At 49.9% G+C, this 12144-nt stretch overlaps 1 protein-coding gene across 1 annotated transcript; it reads right to left on the minus strand.

Moving 5' to 3' along the window:
• Positions 1-1547: 1547 nt before the first annotated feature.
• THBD (thrombomodulin) lies at positions 1548-5278 on the minus strand. The gene has a single exon (XM_024239049.3). It carries the CDS (start codon positions 5230-5232, stop codon positions 3337-3339), a length of 1896 nt encoding a protein of 631 aa, XP_024094817.2. The 5' UTR covers positions 5233-5278; the 3' UTR covers positions 1548-3336.
• Between the last annotated feature and the right edge of the window lie 6866 nt (positions 5279-12144).

The raw sequence follows: 12144 nt of genomic DNA on the forward strand, positions 1-12144 counted from the left end.
AACAAACAAACTTGAATGCTGGCTTATCCAGAAATATCACCTTGGCTTTCTTGCCCCGGCCTTTTGTGCTATGAAATATCACCAGCAACTGGTCCCTGGGAGTCTCCCTCAGACCTGGATGTCCAATGATGTGAACAGAAAGCAGAGATCACACAGGTTGACCCATGGCTCTGGTTTCATAAGGTCTATCCTGATTTTAAATGCTCAGGGATAGTTTTTAAAGCTAACTGATTTGTTTATGCTGTCCTGGTGTGTTTCCCTGAGAGGCACTGTAGCTATTTAGCATTTTGAGAATCTCAAGTTCAGATGAGACCTGTAAACAGAACTGCTGATACCCCAGGCAGCAGGAAGTGAGGAGAACAGGGAAGCTCAGGGCCCCGCACAACTAATGTCCTGGGGCCCAAGTGCTGCATGAAGGGTTTTTGCCTTGGGTTTTGAAAGTGTGTTTTGGTTTTCCAGTGTTCCGTAAGAAAATGCCCCTTTTCTGGAATAAGAAGAAATCCTAACGCAATGAGGCCCTACAAGTCTGTTTGACAGTGACTGGGAGCAGACTCTTTTGACAAACAGAAGGCTGGGTAACAGGTAGCGAACGATAAGGTGTCACTGTCTCATCTGGTCTCCCAGCCCCATTTATGTGCACCTGTCCTGCTCCTACTTGTGTAGCTCTTCCTTCACAAAGACTTAGTCTGCTACTTAGGGGGAGCATGGCTCAGCTTATTATCTCCATAGGGCACTGTGCATGGAAGCTGCCCCAGCACACACACACGCACACTAAAGCCATTACTTCATCTGTGATGGATGTCAAAATCTCCAACCCGGTCTTCACAATAATCAGTCAAACTAAAACTCACGAGTTCAGCATTATCCAGACATATAAAGCATTTGAATATTTGCCTGGACTCTACTTTCTTTTAATTTCTTCTTTAAAAAATCTTTCCGAGCCCTGCATATTGCATTCAGCCAGCCCTACCACCTTAGAAAAGTGAGCCTAAGAAATGTGTGCATTGAAAAGGTGATGTTTTTAATCTCCAAAAGAGATGAGAATGATTTCATACTGGATGAGACGTTTAGAAATGAATACTTGAATTAGAGCCACAAACTGAGACCCTTCATGACTACAGTGAATTTGGATATCTCGCAGAGGAGATAATGCCAAACCATACACAGGACACACAGCTGGGATTCGCCAGATGCCCCAGGAAGGGTTTATTTAATTCATTCCAACAAATGATCCTATAATGCATTTATGCATTTAAAAGCACAGAGACACAAGTCCTCATATATGAAGTTGTTATGGTTACAGAAAGAAAATAAATAAATATTTGTGCACAGAGAGATAGCATGAAATCATTCTACAGTGAAAATAATAGCCTCTGAAAAAAGCTTTGAAAATCAGAGATGGTGCCATCACCAGACAACACAAGTGCTGGAGTACAGGGCAGCCCTCCATGCATCTCATAGCATTTGCATGGTTTGTGAGCCCCATTTAATGACATAAAATGAGGGCACTGGGGGAGGAAAAGTGAACAGACACACAACCCGAGAGCACATTGTCATTTGTTTATTTTGTACAAGTGATGTCATAAGCAAGGATTTTGCCTGTGTTCTAGATTATCTCCAATAAATAAATAACTATGTACAAATATTTTGAGTTTACAAAATAGAAGAGGAAAACCTTTGTCTTACAAAAGTTACATTTCTATGATACATTTATTTCCATACACTGAAGCAGGATTTCATTCCTAGCTTAGCCGAACCAAAGACCTTGCAGACCCTGTGTGGCAGTGTCTAGAGCTGTGTACCTAGTCTTTTCTACCAAAGAGCAAAGCTACACAAAGAAAATTCCTCAGTTTCTTGAAAATAAGGGCCTGACTTGGCCTGCTACTTATAACTAATCTATATTTCATGTATTCCAGAAAATTGGAAGCATTCTGGAATGGTTATCCTCAAATTACTGAGCAGATACACCCCCTTCAGATCTTGTTAAATATAGATTCTCATGAACTGGATGGGGTGGAGCCTAGGATTCTGCATTTCTAACCAGCTCCCATGAGCAGCTTCCAATTCTTTTTCAGGGGCCACATTCCAAAAGACCTCTCTGAAATGGTAGAAATTCTCTGAGGACCTGATTAAGGCTAGGTCCTAGTTGGGCATCCTCCAGGATCCATTCTCAAGCTCCCAATTCCATAAGACCAGTAGAGCTGGTTTTATTTTGGTCTACCAGTGACAAGGAACAGTGACAGTCAGTTGCTAATTGGCATGAATCATGCAGTTCGAAACTTTCTTAAACTGTCTCCTGGGAGGTGTTTGCCTCTTCTCTCAAGCTAGAGCAACCTTCTGAACATTTTCAACACTGTCAAAAATAAGTAATAATAACAAAAAAGGAAACTGCATAAGAAGATTAGCAACAATTACCATTTTTCAGTACAAATCAAAACAGCAACAAAATTCAGGCTCACTGTTTAAAAGTAAAGATAAATACCTCTTTGGGTGTAATTGCTATGACAGTCCAGCAACATAAATTTAATACCTTTTACATCTCAACCTTTGTTTAAAATTATTTTGCTCTGGGAACCTGAAATTTCAGGATAAATTAGCAAATCTGGTGAAAAAGCAAATGGCCATTTTTATTTTTAGTATTTTTGTTTCTGTTTCATGTAGGGGTTCTGTCTGAGCAGACAGCTAAGAGCAAAAGAAGTAGGGTCAGGCACAGGTAGGGTGACTCAGGTGAGTTGGCCCAGTTCCTGGGAGGAGAAAACTAGGAAGAATGGGGAATAAGTGGGGCTTGCTTCGTAAATGTGAGAGGGCTAGGAAAAAAAAATTCACCAAGATAGTTTACCTGTCACATGACAAGTGGGAGTTTGTAGAGAGAGAGAGACTGGAGAGCTGTGCAAAGTGGATACCGGAGACATACAGGTAAGAACAAAGGAAACAAACAAAAACCTAAATACTTTAAAAAAATATATAAATATTTTAGTCATCCCTAGCCCACGAGGTCAAGGTCTGCCCAAAAGGCTGCCGACCAATAACGCTCACCCTCCTGCGCCCAGTAGTGAGGACCTGGGACAAATCGCAGTCTGTGTCTTCATTACAAAATTGCCGTCATTGCCCAGTGGTCCAGTGACCTCACGGAAGAGGCCGAGGCTCATTCTCCTCCCTCTAATCACCCCCTCGCCAGTTAGGCATGGAATGGAAGAAAACAGCTTGGGGGGTGCGGGGAGGGTCTTCTCCAGCTGTAATGCCAGCTAAGGTGCTTTGGGTAGCAAAGCTGGGGGTGAGGAGGCACAGGAGGGAGAGAAAGTCCACGCCAAAGCCAGGCTCCTGGACGGAGGCCGCTCAGAGTCTCTGCGGCGTCCGCTCGGTCCGCACGTGCTGCAGCACTACCTCCTTGGAAGGCGCCGCGCACTTGTACTCCATCTTGGCCCTGGCGGCTCCCTGCTTCTTGCGCAGGTGGCAGAGGAGCGCCAAAAGCGCCACCACCAGGCACAGGCTCGCGATGGAGATGCCTATGAGCAAGCCCGAATGCACGAGCCCCACGGCCGGGGGAGTCAAGGTGGAGCCGGGCGTCGGGCTGGGGGGGGGCTCGCCAGAGCCGCGGTCGCCACCGTCCACCTTGCCGGAGTCACAGTCGGTGCCAATGTGGCGGGTAAGGGCCGAGTCGGGCCCGCAGATGCACTCGAAGGTACCGGGGAGGTTGCGGCACACCCCGGAGCAGAAGCCGCCGTTTTCGCACTCGTCGATGTCTGTGCAGATGAAACCTTCGTCCAGGATGTAGCCTTCAGGGCACTCACAGTTAGCCTGGGTGTTGGAGTCGCAGACGGCTGGACAGGCAGTCTGGTTGCAAAACATCTGGCACCTGTGCGGCTCGTGGGGAACGGGCGCGAATCCCTCGGCGCAGACGCAGAGGTAGCTAGTTTGGTTCAGGGGCTGGCACTGGTACTCGCAGTTGCTTCCGAAGCACGGGTCCACGGGCTCCACACACTCGCCGTCCACCAGGTCGTAGTTAGGGTAGCAGTGGCACTCGAAACCACCCTGTGTGTTGACACAGCGCTGCGGACACGGACTGGGCTCCAGTATGCAGTCATCCACGTCCTCGCACCGGTGTTGGTCGGCCGCCAGCCGGTAGCCGGTCTCGCACATGCACGAGTAGGAGCCCGGCTGGTCGGGGTTGGGAACGCAGAAGTGCTCGCAGAGGTCGTTGCAGGACTGCGTCGCGGGTGCGGTGCAGGAACGCCCGTCTGCCTGCAGGGCGGCGCCGGCTGGGCACTGGCAGCGGGGAGCCCCAGGGATCGCATTGCACGCGTGCTCGCAGCCGCCGTTCTCCACGCCGCAGTCCCAAGCGCCCGGCGCCTCCCTAGCCCAGTGCCCCTGGACCGCTCCGGGCGGCGCGGCGCACGTTAGCTCTAAGCCTAGGGGCGCCACCGCGGCGGAGCTGCCCACCGGCAGCGCCTGGAAGTCCGCTCCGCGGGCCGCAAACGGGGTGCCGTAGGTGATCGAGACGGCGGCAGCCGCAGCGCCGGGCTCCACAGCCAGTGGCCTGCAGGTGGCTGGGAAGTGGAACTCGCAGAGGAAGCCATCGGCCTTCACTTCGCACTGCTGCTCCTCCCAGATCGGCTCGCTGGGCACAGTGGCCTCAGCAGCGGAGACAGCGACGCACAACGGGCCGCAGAGGGGAGCCCCACTGAGGTCGAGCCGCGCCCACCTGCTATAGCTGGTGCGGTTGTCTCCCGTAACCCACTGGAAGCCGCGCAGGGGCCCGAGGCGCTTGGGGTCGCCGCAGCCGGGTGGCAGCTGCAGGCCGATCCAGAGGCGCCGGCGGCCAACGCCGCCGTCGCCGCTCAGTAGCAAGGAAATGACATCGGCAGCCACTGAGGAGCGCACTGTCATTAGGTGGCCCCGCAGTCCGTCGCAGATCTGACTGGCATCGAGGAAGGTCGCGGGGCCCGGGTAGAGCGCGAAGCAGTCGTGCTCGACGCACTGGCTGCCACCCGGCTGCGGCTCTGCGGGTGCGGGGAACCCCAGGCCGGCCAGGGCCAGCACGCCAAGGACCAGGACCCCAAGCATGTTACCCAGGCGCGCCGCGTGCAGGCGCCGGGGAAAGCGCGGGCACTGCGACGGGGCCGTGCTGGAGCAAAGGGGCGCAGGACGCCGATGGCGACAGCCGCTCCTGTCCGTCCCAGCCCAGACACTTCTTGCCGCTGCGCGCAGCCCCTGCGAGGCAGCCTCTGACATGCGGATCAGCCAGGGCTCGAGTTTATAAGTGCCCGGCCCTCCCTCCCTGGACGTTCGGGAAAAGGAAGGAAGTGCCTGGTGGGAAGGGCTGATGCCGCATACTCGGATTGCTGGGTTCTCTGGCCGCCCTTGCGCCCGCCCTCGCGCATGGGATCACCTCGCCGGGATGAGTAAACCCTGCCCTGGCGCAGGGAGGTTTTCGGGCGGGGCCGGCAGGGGCAGGCGCCAGGGAAGGCCAGCACCCCTGTAGCGAGACGACTGTCCCCGCCCCCACCACTCGGGCCCCCACGCGTGCAGCCTTCTTTCATCTCTTGGTCCTCCTTTCTTTCTTTTCATACATGTTACAGCCACTTCCGAGGAAAGCCTGGATTGCAAGAGCTCTGGGAACCGGAGACTTCAGAGAAGAGGGCTTTGAACGGGGCGTGGGGGAGATGGTGCACAGGACCTGCAAGACGCTGGGAGGGGTCATCGGCACCAAGGGGACTTTGGGAGGACCTGCCTAGGACGTGGACTTCCCCAAAGACAGGATCGCAAGGAGAGACAGCTGGATCCTGTCCGCGGCCAAGGTGCCTGGCTCAGGAAACCAGCGGAGCGCGCTTGGCCTCACAGGACAGTGGGTGTGGCTGGGGTGACGGGGCAGGGCGGGGAAGACTGGCCTAACACCAGCGCCCTCTGCCCCATGGCTGGCCAGGGACCCGCGGGTCCCTGGACACGCACTGGCCAACGCCAGACCCCATCTCACCGGGTGGGGAAGTCGCGGGGACACTGTCAGGGCGCCGAGGTCCGGACCCCGCTCAGAGGCGGTGGCAGGTGAATTGCTGCGGCGCCAGGTAGGGGCGGGGGCGTGGGAGCGAGTCAGCCTGGCCGGTTTCGGCCCAGCTTCCGAAGGATGGTGCTTCTTGCAACCCGACAGAGTGGCTGGCAGCCCCCCAGGGGAGGGCGCAGGATCCCAGCGGATCCCACCAGGGGCGGCTGAGGAGGTTTCCATTTCGTCCAGAGTCCGAATTGATACCCAGGTGCATAGAAATGCCACTTGCTCGGCAAAGGGCACTGAAGAGCCACCGTCCTGTGGATGGGCAGGGTGGGGAGGGCTGGAGGAGGACATGGGAATCTGTCACTTTCGACCTCATCCGGTAGTTCACTTACCGGGAATGCGGAAGAGTGGGTCGCCCCCATAATAGTGAGAGGCAAACTGTTTAAAAATACCCTTGCCTCTCTCCTCTACTGTCCTCACAACGAGCGCCAGGGGGCGGCGCTGTCGAGCTCTAAACAAAGCCAAGGAAGTTAGAGAAGTTTCGGGCTAAAAAAGGGTTAAGGTGTAGGAGCACAGAGGCCTCCTTCTGGGGTTGGAAGCTCCGTTCCCGGGCAGCTCAGCGTGGATTCCGCTGCGTTCACCTCTTGCCTCCAGGGCCCAGTAGATCCTGGACTTTAAACAAGAACAGAGAGTATGGCGTCTGCAACGTGCGACAGACACGCACTGGTGGGGTGGGCCAGGCTGGACTGGACTGACCCGCAGTGACCAAACGGGTGGGGCGTGGACACTCTGAAAGTGAAAAGGGCAAGCACGACTGTCCCGCCGCACACTCCCCAGCGCCTTGGGGCAGAGAGCCTCAAAACGTCCCGCTGAGTTGAGCTCTTCGCTGGGAAGGCCGCCCCAGCTCCCGGAAACCAAGGAGCTGCCGGACACGGGGGTCTGAAGCTCCCGGAAGGCACACAGCTGCACCTTTCCTGACGCGGACCCCCTGGGAAGAGGAAGGGAAGAGCGGCAGATAGGACAGTAGGGCTTGTCCGGCGGGAGCAGGCAAGCTGTGGCTGCCTAGGCTGAATCAGGGGGTCGTGACTCTGGTGCACAGCCTGCCTACGCGGGAAGCAAAAGCAGGGCTGCCTGGGGTGCCGCCATGGGGGTGAGGGTGGTGCTTCAGGATAAGGGCAGGAACCTCGTTGGGGCACTGCTGAAAGGTCTCAGAATGTGGGGACAATTCCCAGAGTGAATGAGACAAGAGAGGGCACAGGATCGGTTACAGAATCAGAAACCAGTGCAAAGTGAAAATGTGGGGTCCATTGTTCAATTACAAGGATTCAAGACTGTGATAGCAAAGTGTTAAACAAGGAATGGGGCCCTGGGTGTGGTGATGAGAGGGCCCTTCTGAACCTGCCAGCCCTAAAAGCGACTGAGGGACATTGAAGGATCAGATCTCACCCCACACCAGGCTGGTTGAGTTCTTGGATGGATTCTAGCTGATTCACCAACACAATGTTTCACTGGACGTCCTACACAGGTCCACTTGCACCCATTGCTGATTCTTGCAAAGACAAAAAAAAGTGTGAGAACAGCCCCAATAACTGGGTCCACTAAGAACTCAGTGATGTCTGTGAAACTTGGATCAACCCTATATGAGGAGGTGCAGATGTTGGATGTTTCTGTATTAGAAAGAAACTAGAGCAACAACAGATAGAAGCAGAACATTGTCCCATGGGGGGTACCACAGTGTCTGGGTTGCCCTGCACAAGGATGGGTGGACATGACCCACTTGGCTTTCCCACCTGTCAGGGCTTTACCCCTGGCCCTCAGGATACCTTCGCCTTGTGGGGCCTGCCCTCAGCCACTTTGTTTTTCCTCTCCAGCCAATACCTTAGAGGCTTTGCATATTTTAGACTACCTTCTGGTGACTGAAGGTCCCCTGTCTCTGTTCTTGCCCCATCCTTATCTTCCTATCTGTGCCCCCTGCACACCAGGGTGGGCCACTCCTTCCTATCCCTTTGCAGATTACACATCCACTTCCCAATGCTTGGCCCAGTTCCTGGCCCAGCACCCTCACTCTGGCCCACCAGCAGACTTGCTTTACTCCTGAAACAGCTCGCTTGAAGAACACCCATCTGGTCCTAAATACTGTTGCCAAAATCTTGTTTTCAGCCATCCTTCTAGAAGCCTTGGTGCCACTTGCACTTGTGACCCTTCACCATTCTCAAGGCTCCTCCTCCAATTACTTTTGAGACACATGTTTTCCTCCGCTCCTCTCCTGTGAGCCTTGGGGAGGCCCCGGGGATCCTCTTGTACCACCCACTAGAGTGGCCATTCTCAAGGTTTTGCTGGTGGTCTTTATCATCTCTTTACAACCCACATTTTGCTGAGCTTACCCATTCCCCTGGCAGTGATGGCAATGTCTAAGGAGATTGGGGAGGGAGTATTCTAGAAGGGACCCTTACCCCATCTTTCCCAGTATCAATAGTTGGTCCACTGAGGTTTTAAACCATGCATTTGCCTTTGACTTTCTGCTCTCCTTCATCCACTGCCTAGTTTTTGTGTCTTGTTTCCCCTGATCACTGCTCCTGCCTTCTCAATTTATGCTGAGACAGTTGGGTCCCCAACTCTTTTCCTTGCTGCTTATCTCCCCAGCTCTCCACCATGGCTGAGGCTACTCTGATTCTCATACTCCCTCAGTGCTGCTCCCGCCCGCTGAGAGAGCCCTTGCTCTTTCCCCTCCGCACTGAAGATGCTAGCGATAGTGCTTCTACTCTGTGGCCACAAATGAGAAAATTTGCACTCAAGGGGCTGTGCTGGAATTTGGACCCAGAGCCTGCACCCGTTCCACCTCACAAGTCTTCAAGAACCAGTGTTCTGCTGGTCTCCATGAATGAGGAAACGTTCTGGCAAGGGAGGCTCCTGCTCACTGTCAGAGAAGCACCTTGTCTGCTCATCTCCACCCTGTAGTTCATGTCTCTCCCTCTGCCAGCAACATTCTCGTCTGCCAGGCTCTTCACCCACTGAAATCTTTCCCTTCTTTCAAGTCCCAGTTCAAGCTTCCCCATCAGCAAGTTTTCTGAATAACCCAACCAGAACTGATCTGTCTGTGATTCCCATAGACAGGTCGTTCTCTTAGCTCTTTAGTACTCACCACTCCCTCCCTGCTCTGTACCTAATCATGCATATACCACACTTTTTTGTGCACTTAGACTCCAGATTCCCACACATCTTTGTATCCCCTTACGCCTAACAGCAAGCTTTGTAACTAGACAGTGCCCAGAGCTTATTGGAGCACCTGTGGTAGATGTTTCTTTGTCCTCTCCAGGGTGATTTTCTCACATTCACCTGCAAAAACAAGGATGGGGGCCCTCACAGCCTCAGGGTGAATTAAGAGTGTGGACTTTGGAGCCAACTTGGCTGCACTGGAGACCCAGCTCCAGCATTCACAAGTTTTTGTTTGTTTTTAAGATTTGACTAATAACCCCTCCCCCTGTAGCTCAGTTTCCTTGACTGTGTAATGGGAATAGTCCCTCCTTCAAAGTGTTAGGATGAAGATTAAATGGGTTATACATGTAAAGTATTTAGAACAGAGGAGCCGTAGTCAGCTCTCAATAAATTTTAGCAAAAAAGAAAACACTCAAGTCCCTAGAATTTGGATTCGGCATCTGATTGTATTCAATATCCAGCATGGTTTCTTGTCCATGGTGGGGACTCACCAAATGTCTGTTGGATTAAATTTGTTCCAGCCAAGCATTTCTACCACTAATAACAGTAAGCAATTGTGAAAAAAATCAGGGATGGAGGCATAGGGAAGAAATTGAAGCATGTCCTGTCTCAGGCTTCCCATCTGCCCTGGAGACATCCATAGTGACTGTCCCCATTGCCCAGGTATGGAAGCTGAAGGCCAGAGAGAATCAGTGACTCTCCAATGTCACACAGCTAGTAAGTGGTGAAACAAAGATTCACCAGCCTGTGGTAAGCATGAAAGAACTACAATGTGAAGTATGTCTGAGCCCCCGTTTTGCCACATACTTGCCGACTTGGCTAAGTTATTATAATCTCTGGTGTTCTTTCCGCAAAACTGGAGATATAATATCTAATATGTAGGATTAGTGTAAAATCAAAACAGAAAATGTACATACAGTGACTATTACTTTTCTTGGAACACAGCAGCTGTTTAACATATACAGTTGTTATTATTGCTATATATATATATGTATATATATATAAAAGCTTTATCAAAGACCCCTGTGGTCACTGGTAGCCATCCAGGAAGTCTTGCTTTTTATTTATTTATTGAATGATTGATTGACTTTTGAGACAGAGTCTCAAAATCTGTAGCCCAGACTAGAGTGCAGCAGTGTAATCATGGCTCACTGCAGCCTTGACCTCCCAGCTCAAGTGATCCTCCTATCTCAGCCTCCAGAGTAGCTGGGACTACAGGTATGTGCCACCACACCCAGCTGATTTTTTTCTTTTGTGTGTGTGTGTAGAAATGGGGTCTCACTATGCTGTCCAGGCTAGTCTGGAACTCCTGGGCTCAAACAATCCTCCACCTCAGCCTCCAAAAGTGCTGAGATCACATGCATGAGCCATTATGCCCAGCCAAGCCTAGATTTTTAGATGGGAGTTTCTGCTTGATGTCTGTGGAGGAGGCTGGACCAACTACCTGGGCAGTGAACAGACTTCAGCCATTTTTATGGAAAGCAAACATGTGCGAATGTTGTTAGAACAGAGATGAAAAAGAGTCCACAGACCGAAGGGGGCCCCAGTGGCATTGTGCTGACCCCATACATACCTTAGCCATATTTATAATGCACTAACAATACTAAAATGCAAACATAAAAATTAAGTCTCTATGGCTATGTAGCAATATATAAATTCAAGGATGGAAAAATAACTGTCTGTTAAGCAAATGTTATCTAATAACTGCAGCACGTTAGAGCAAAACAAGTATTTTGCTAAATTTTGCCTCTTACTCAGGCTTTCTTAAAGAAACAGGGTAAAAGTGGACAATTCTTTGTTGATCTATTCTTTAGAATAGACTTTATTGGTCTATTATTTGTAAAAGAAAATATGTTGCATATCCAAAAAACCATACCACTAATATCATACTCAATGGTGAAACACTGAAAGCCTCCTCCCTAAGGTCAGGAACAAAACAAAAATGTCTGCTCTTACCACTTCTATTTAACATTATGGTGGTGATTCCAGAGCAGTTAGCTATGAAAAGGAAATTTAAAAGTCCAGGCTGAAAAGGAACAAATAAAATTATCTCTATTTGTGGATGATATTACCTTTTTTGTATATGGAAAATCCTAAGGAAAACACTTTTTTAAAAAACTAAGAACTAATAAAGGAGTTCAGCAGTTGAAGGATATAAGATCAATACATTAAAAAAAATTGTATTTCTGTATAACAATAAAAAAATGAAAATTATGGAAACAATTCCATTTATAATAGCATCAAAAAGAATAACATACTTGGGGATAAATTCAACAAAAGAAATGCAAAACATTTGCTCTTAAAACTACAAAACATTGCTGAAAGAAACTTTAAAAGGTTTAAATAAATGGAAAGACACCCTATGCTTATGGATTGGAAGACTTAATATGATTAAGGTGGAAATATCCCCACAATTTATCTACAAATTAGATGCAATCCCTATCAAAATCTCAGTTTTTTTCTTTGCAGAAATTTACATATTGATCCTAGCATTTGCATGGAAGTTCAAGGGATTCCAAAAAGCCAAAGAAATCTTGGAAAAGAAAAAAATATGAACACTTACTTCCTGATTTCAAAACTTACCACGAAGCACCAGAACCAAAACAATATAGTGCTGGGATAAAGACAGACACAAATCAATGGAATAGAATTGAGAATCTAAAAATAACCCTCACATTTGTGGTCAATTGATTTCCACAAGGGTACCAAGGCAATTGAAAGAATAGTCTCTTCCACAAATGATTCTGGAACAACTGCATATCTACATGTGGTAGGGTGGGACCTCTACCTCACATCAAATAAAAAATTAACTAAAAATGGTCAAAACACTTAAATGTAAGACTAAAACTAGAACATCCTTAGAAGAAAATATAGGTGTAAATCTTTGTGGCCTTCAATAAGGCACTGGTTTCTTAAATATGGTACAAAAAACACAAGCAATC

This window comes from Pongo abelii, chromosome 21, assembly GCF_028885655.2.
Source record: "Pongo abelii isolate AG06213 chromosome 21, NHGRI_mPonAbe1-v2.0_pri, whole genome shotgun sequence".
NCBI lineage: Eukaryota > Metazoa > Chordata > Mammalia > Primates > Hominidae > Pongo > Pongo abelii.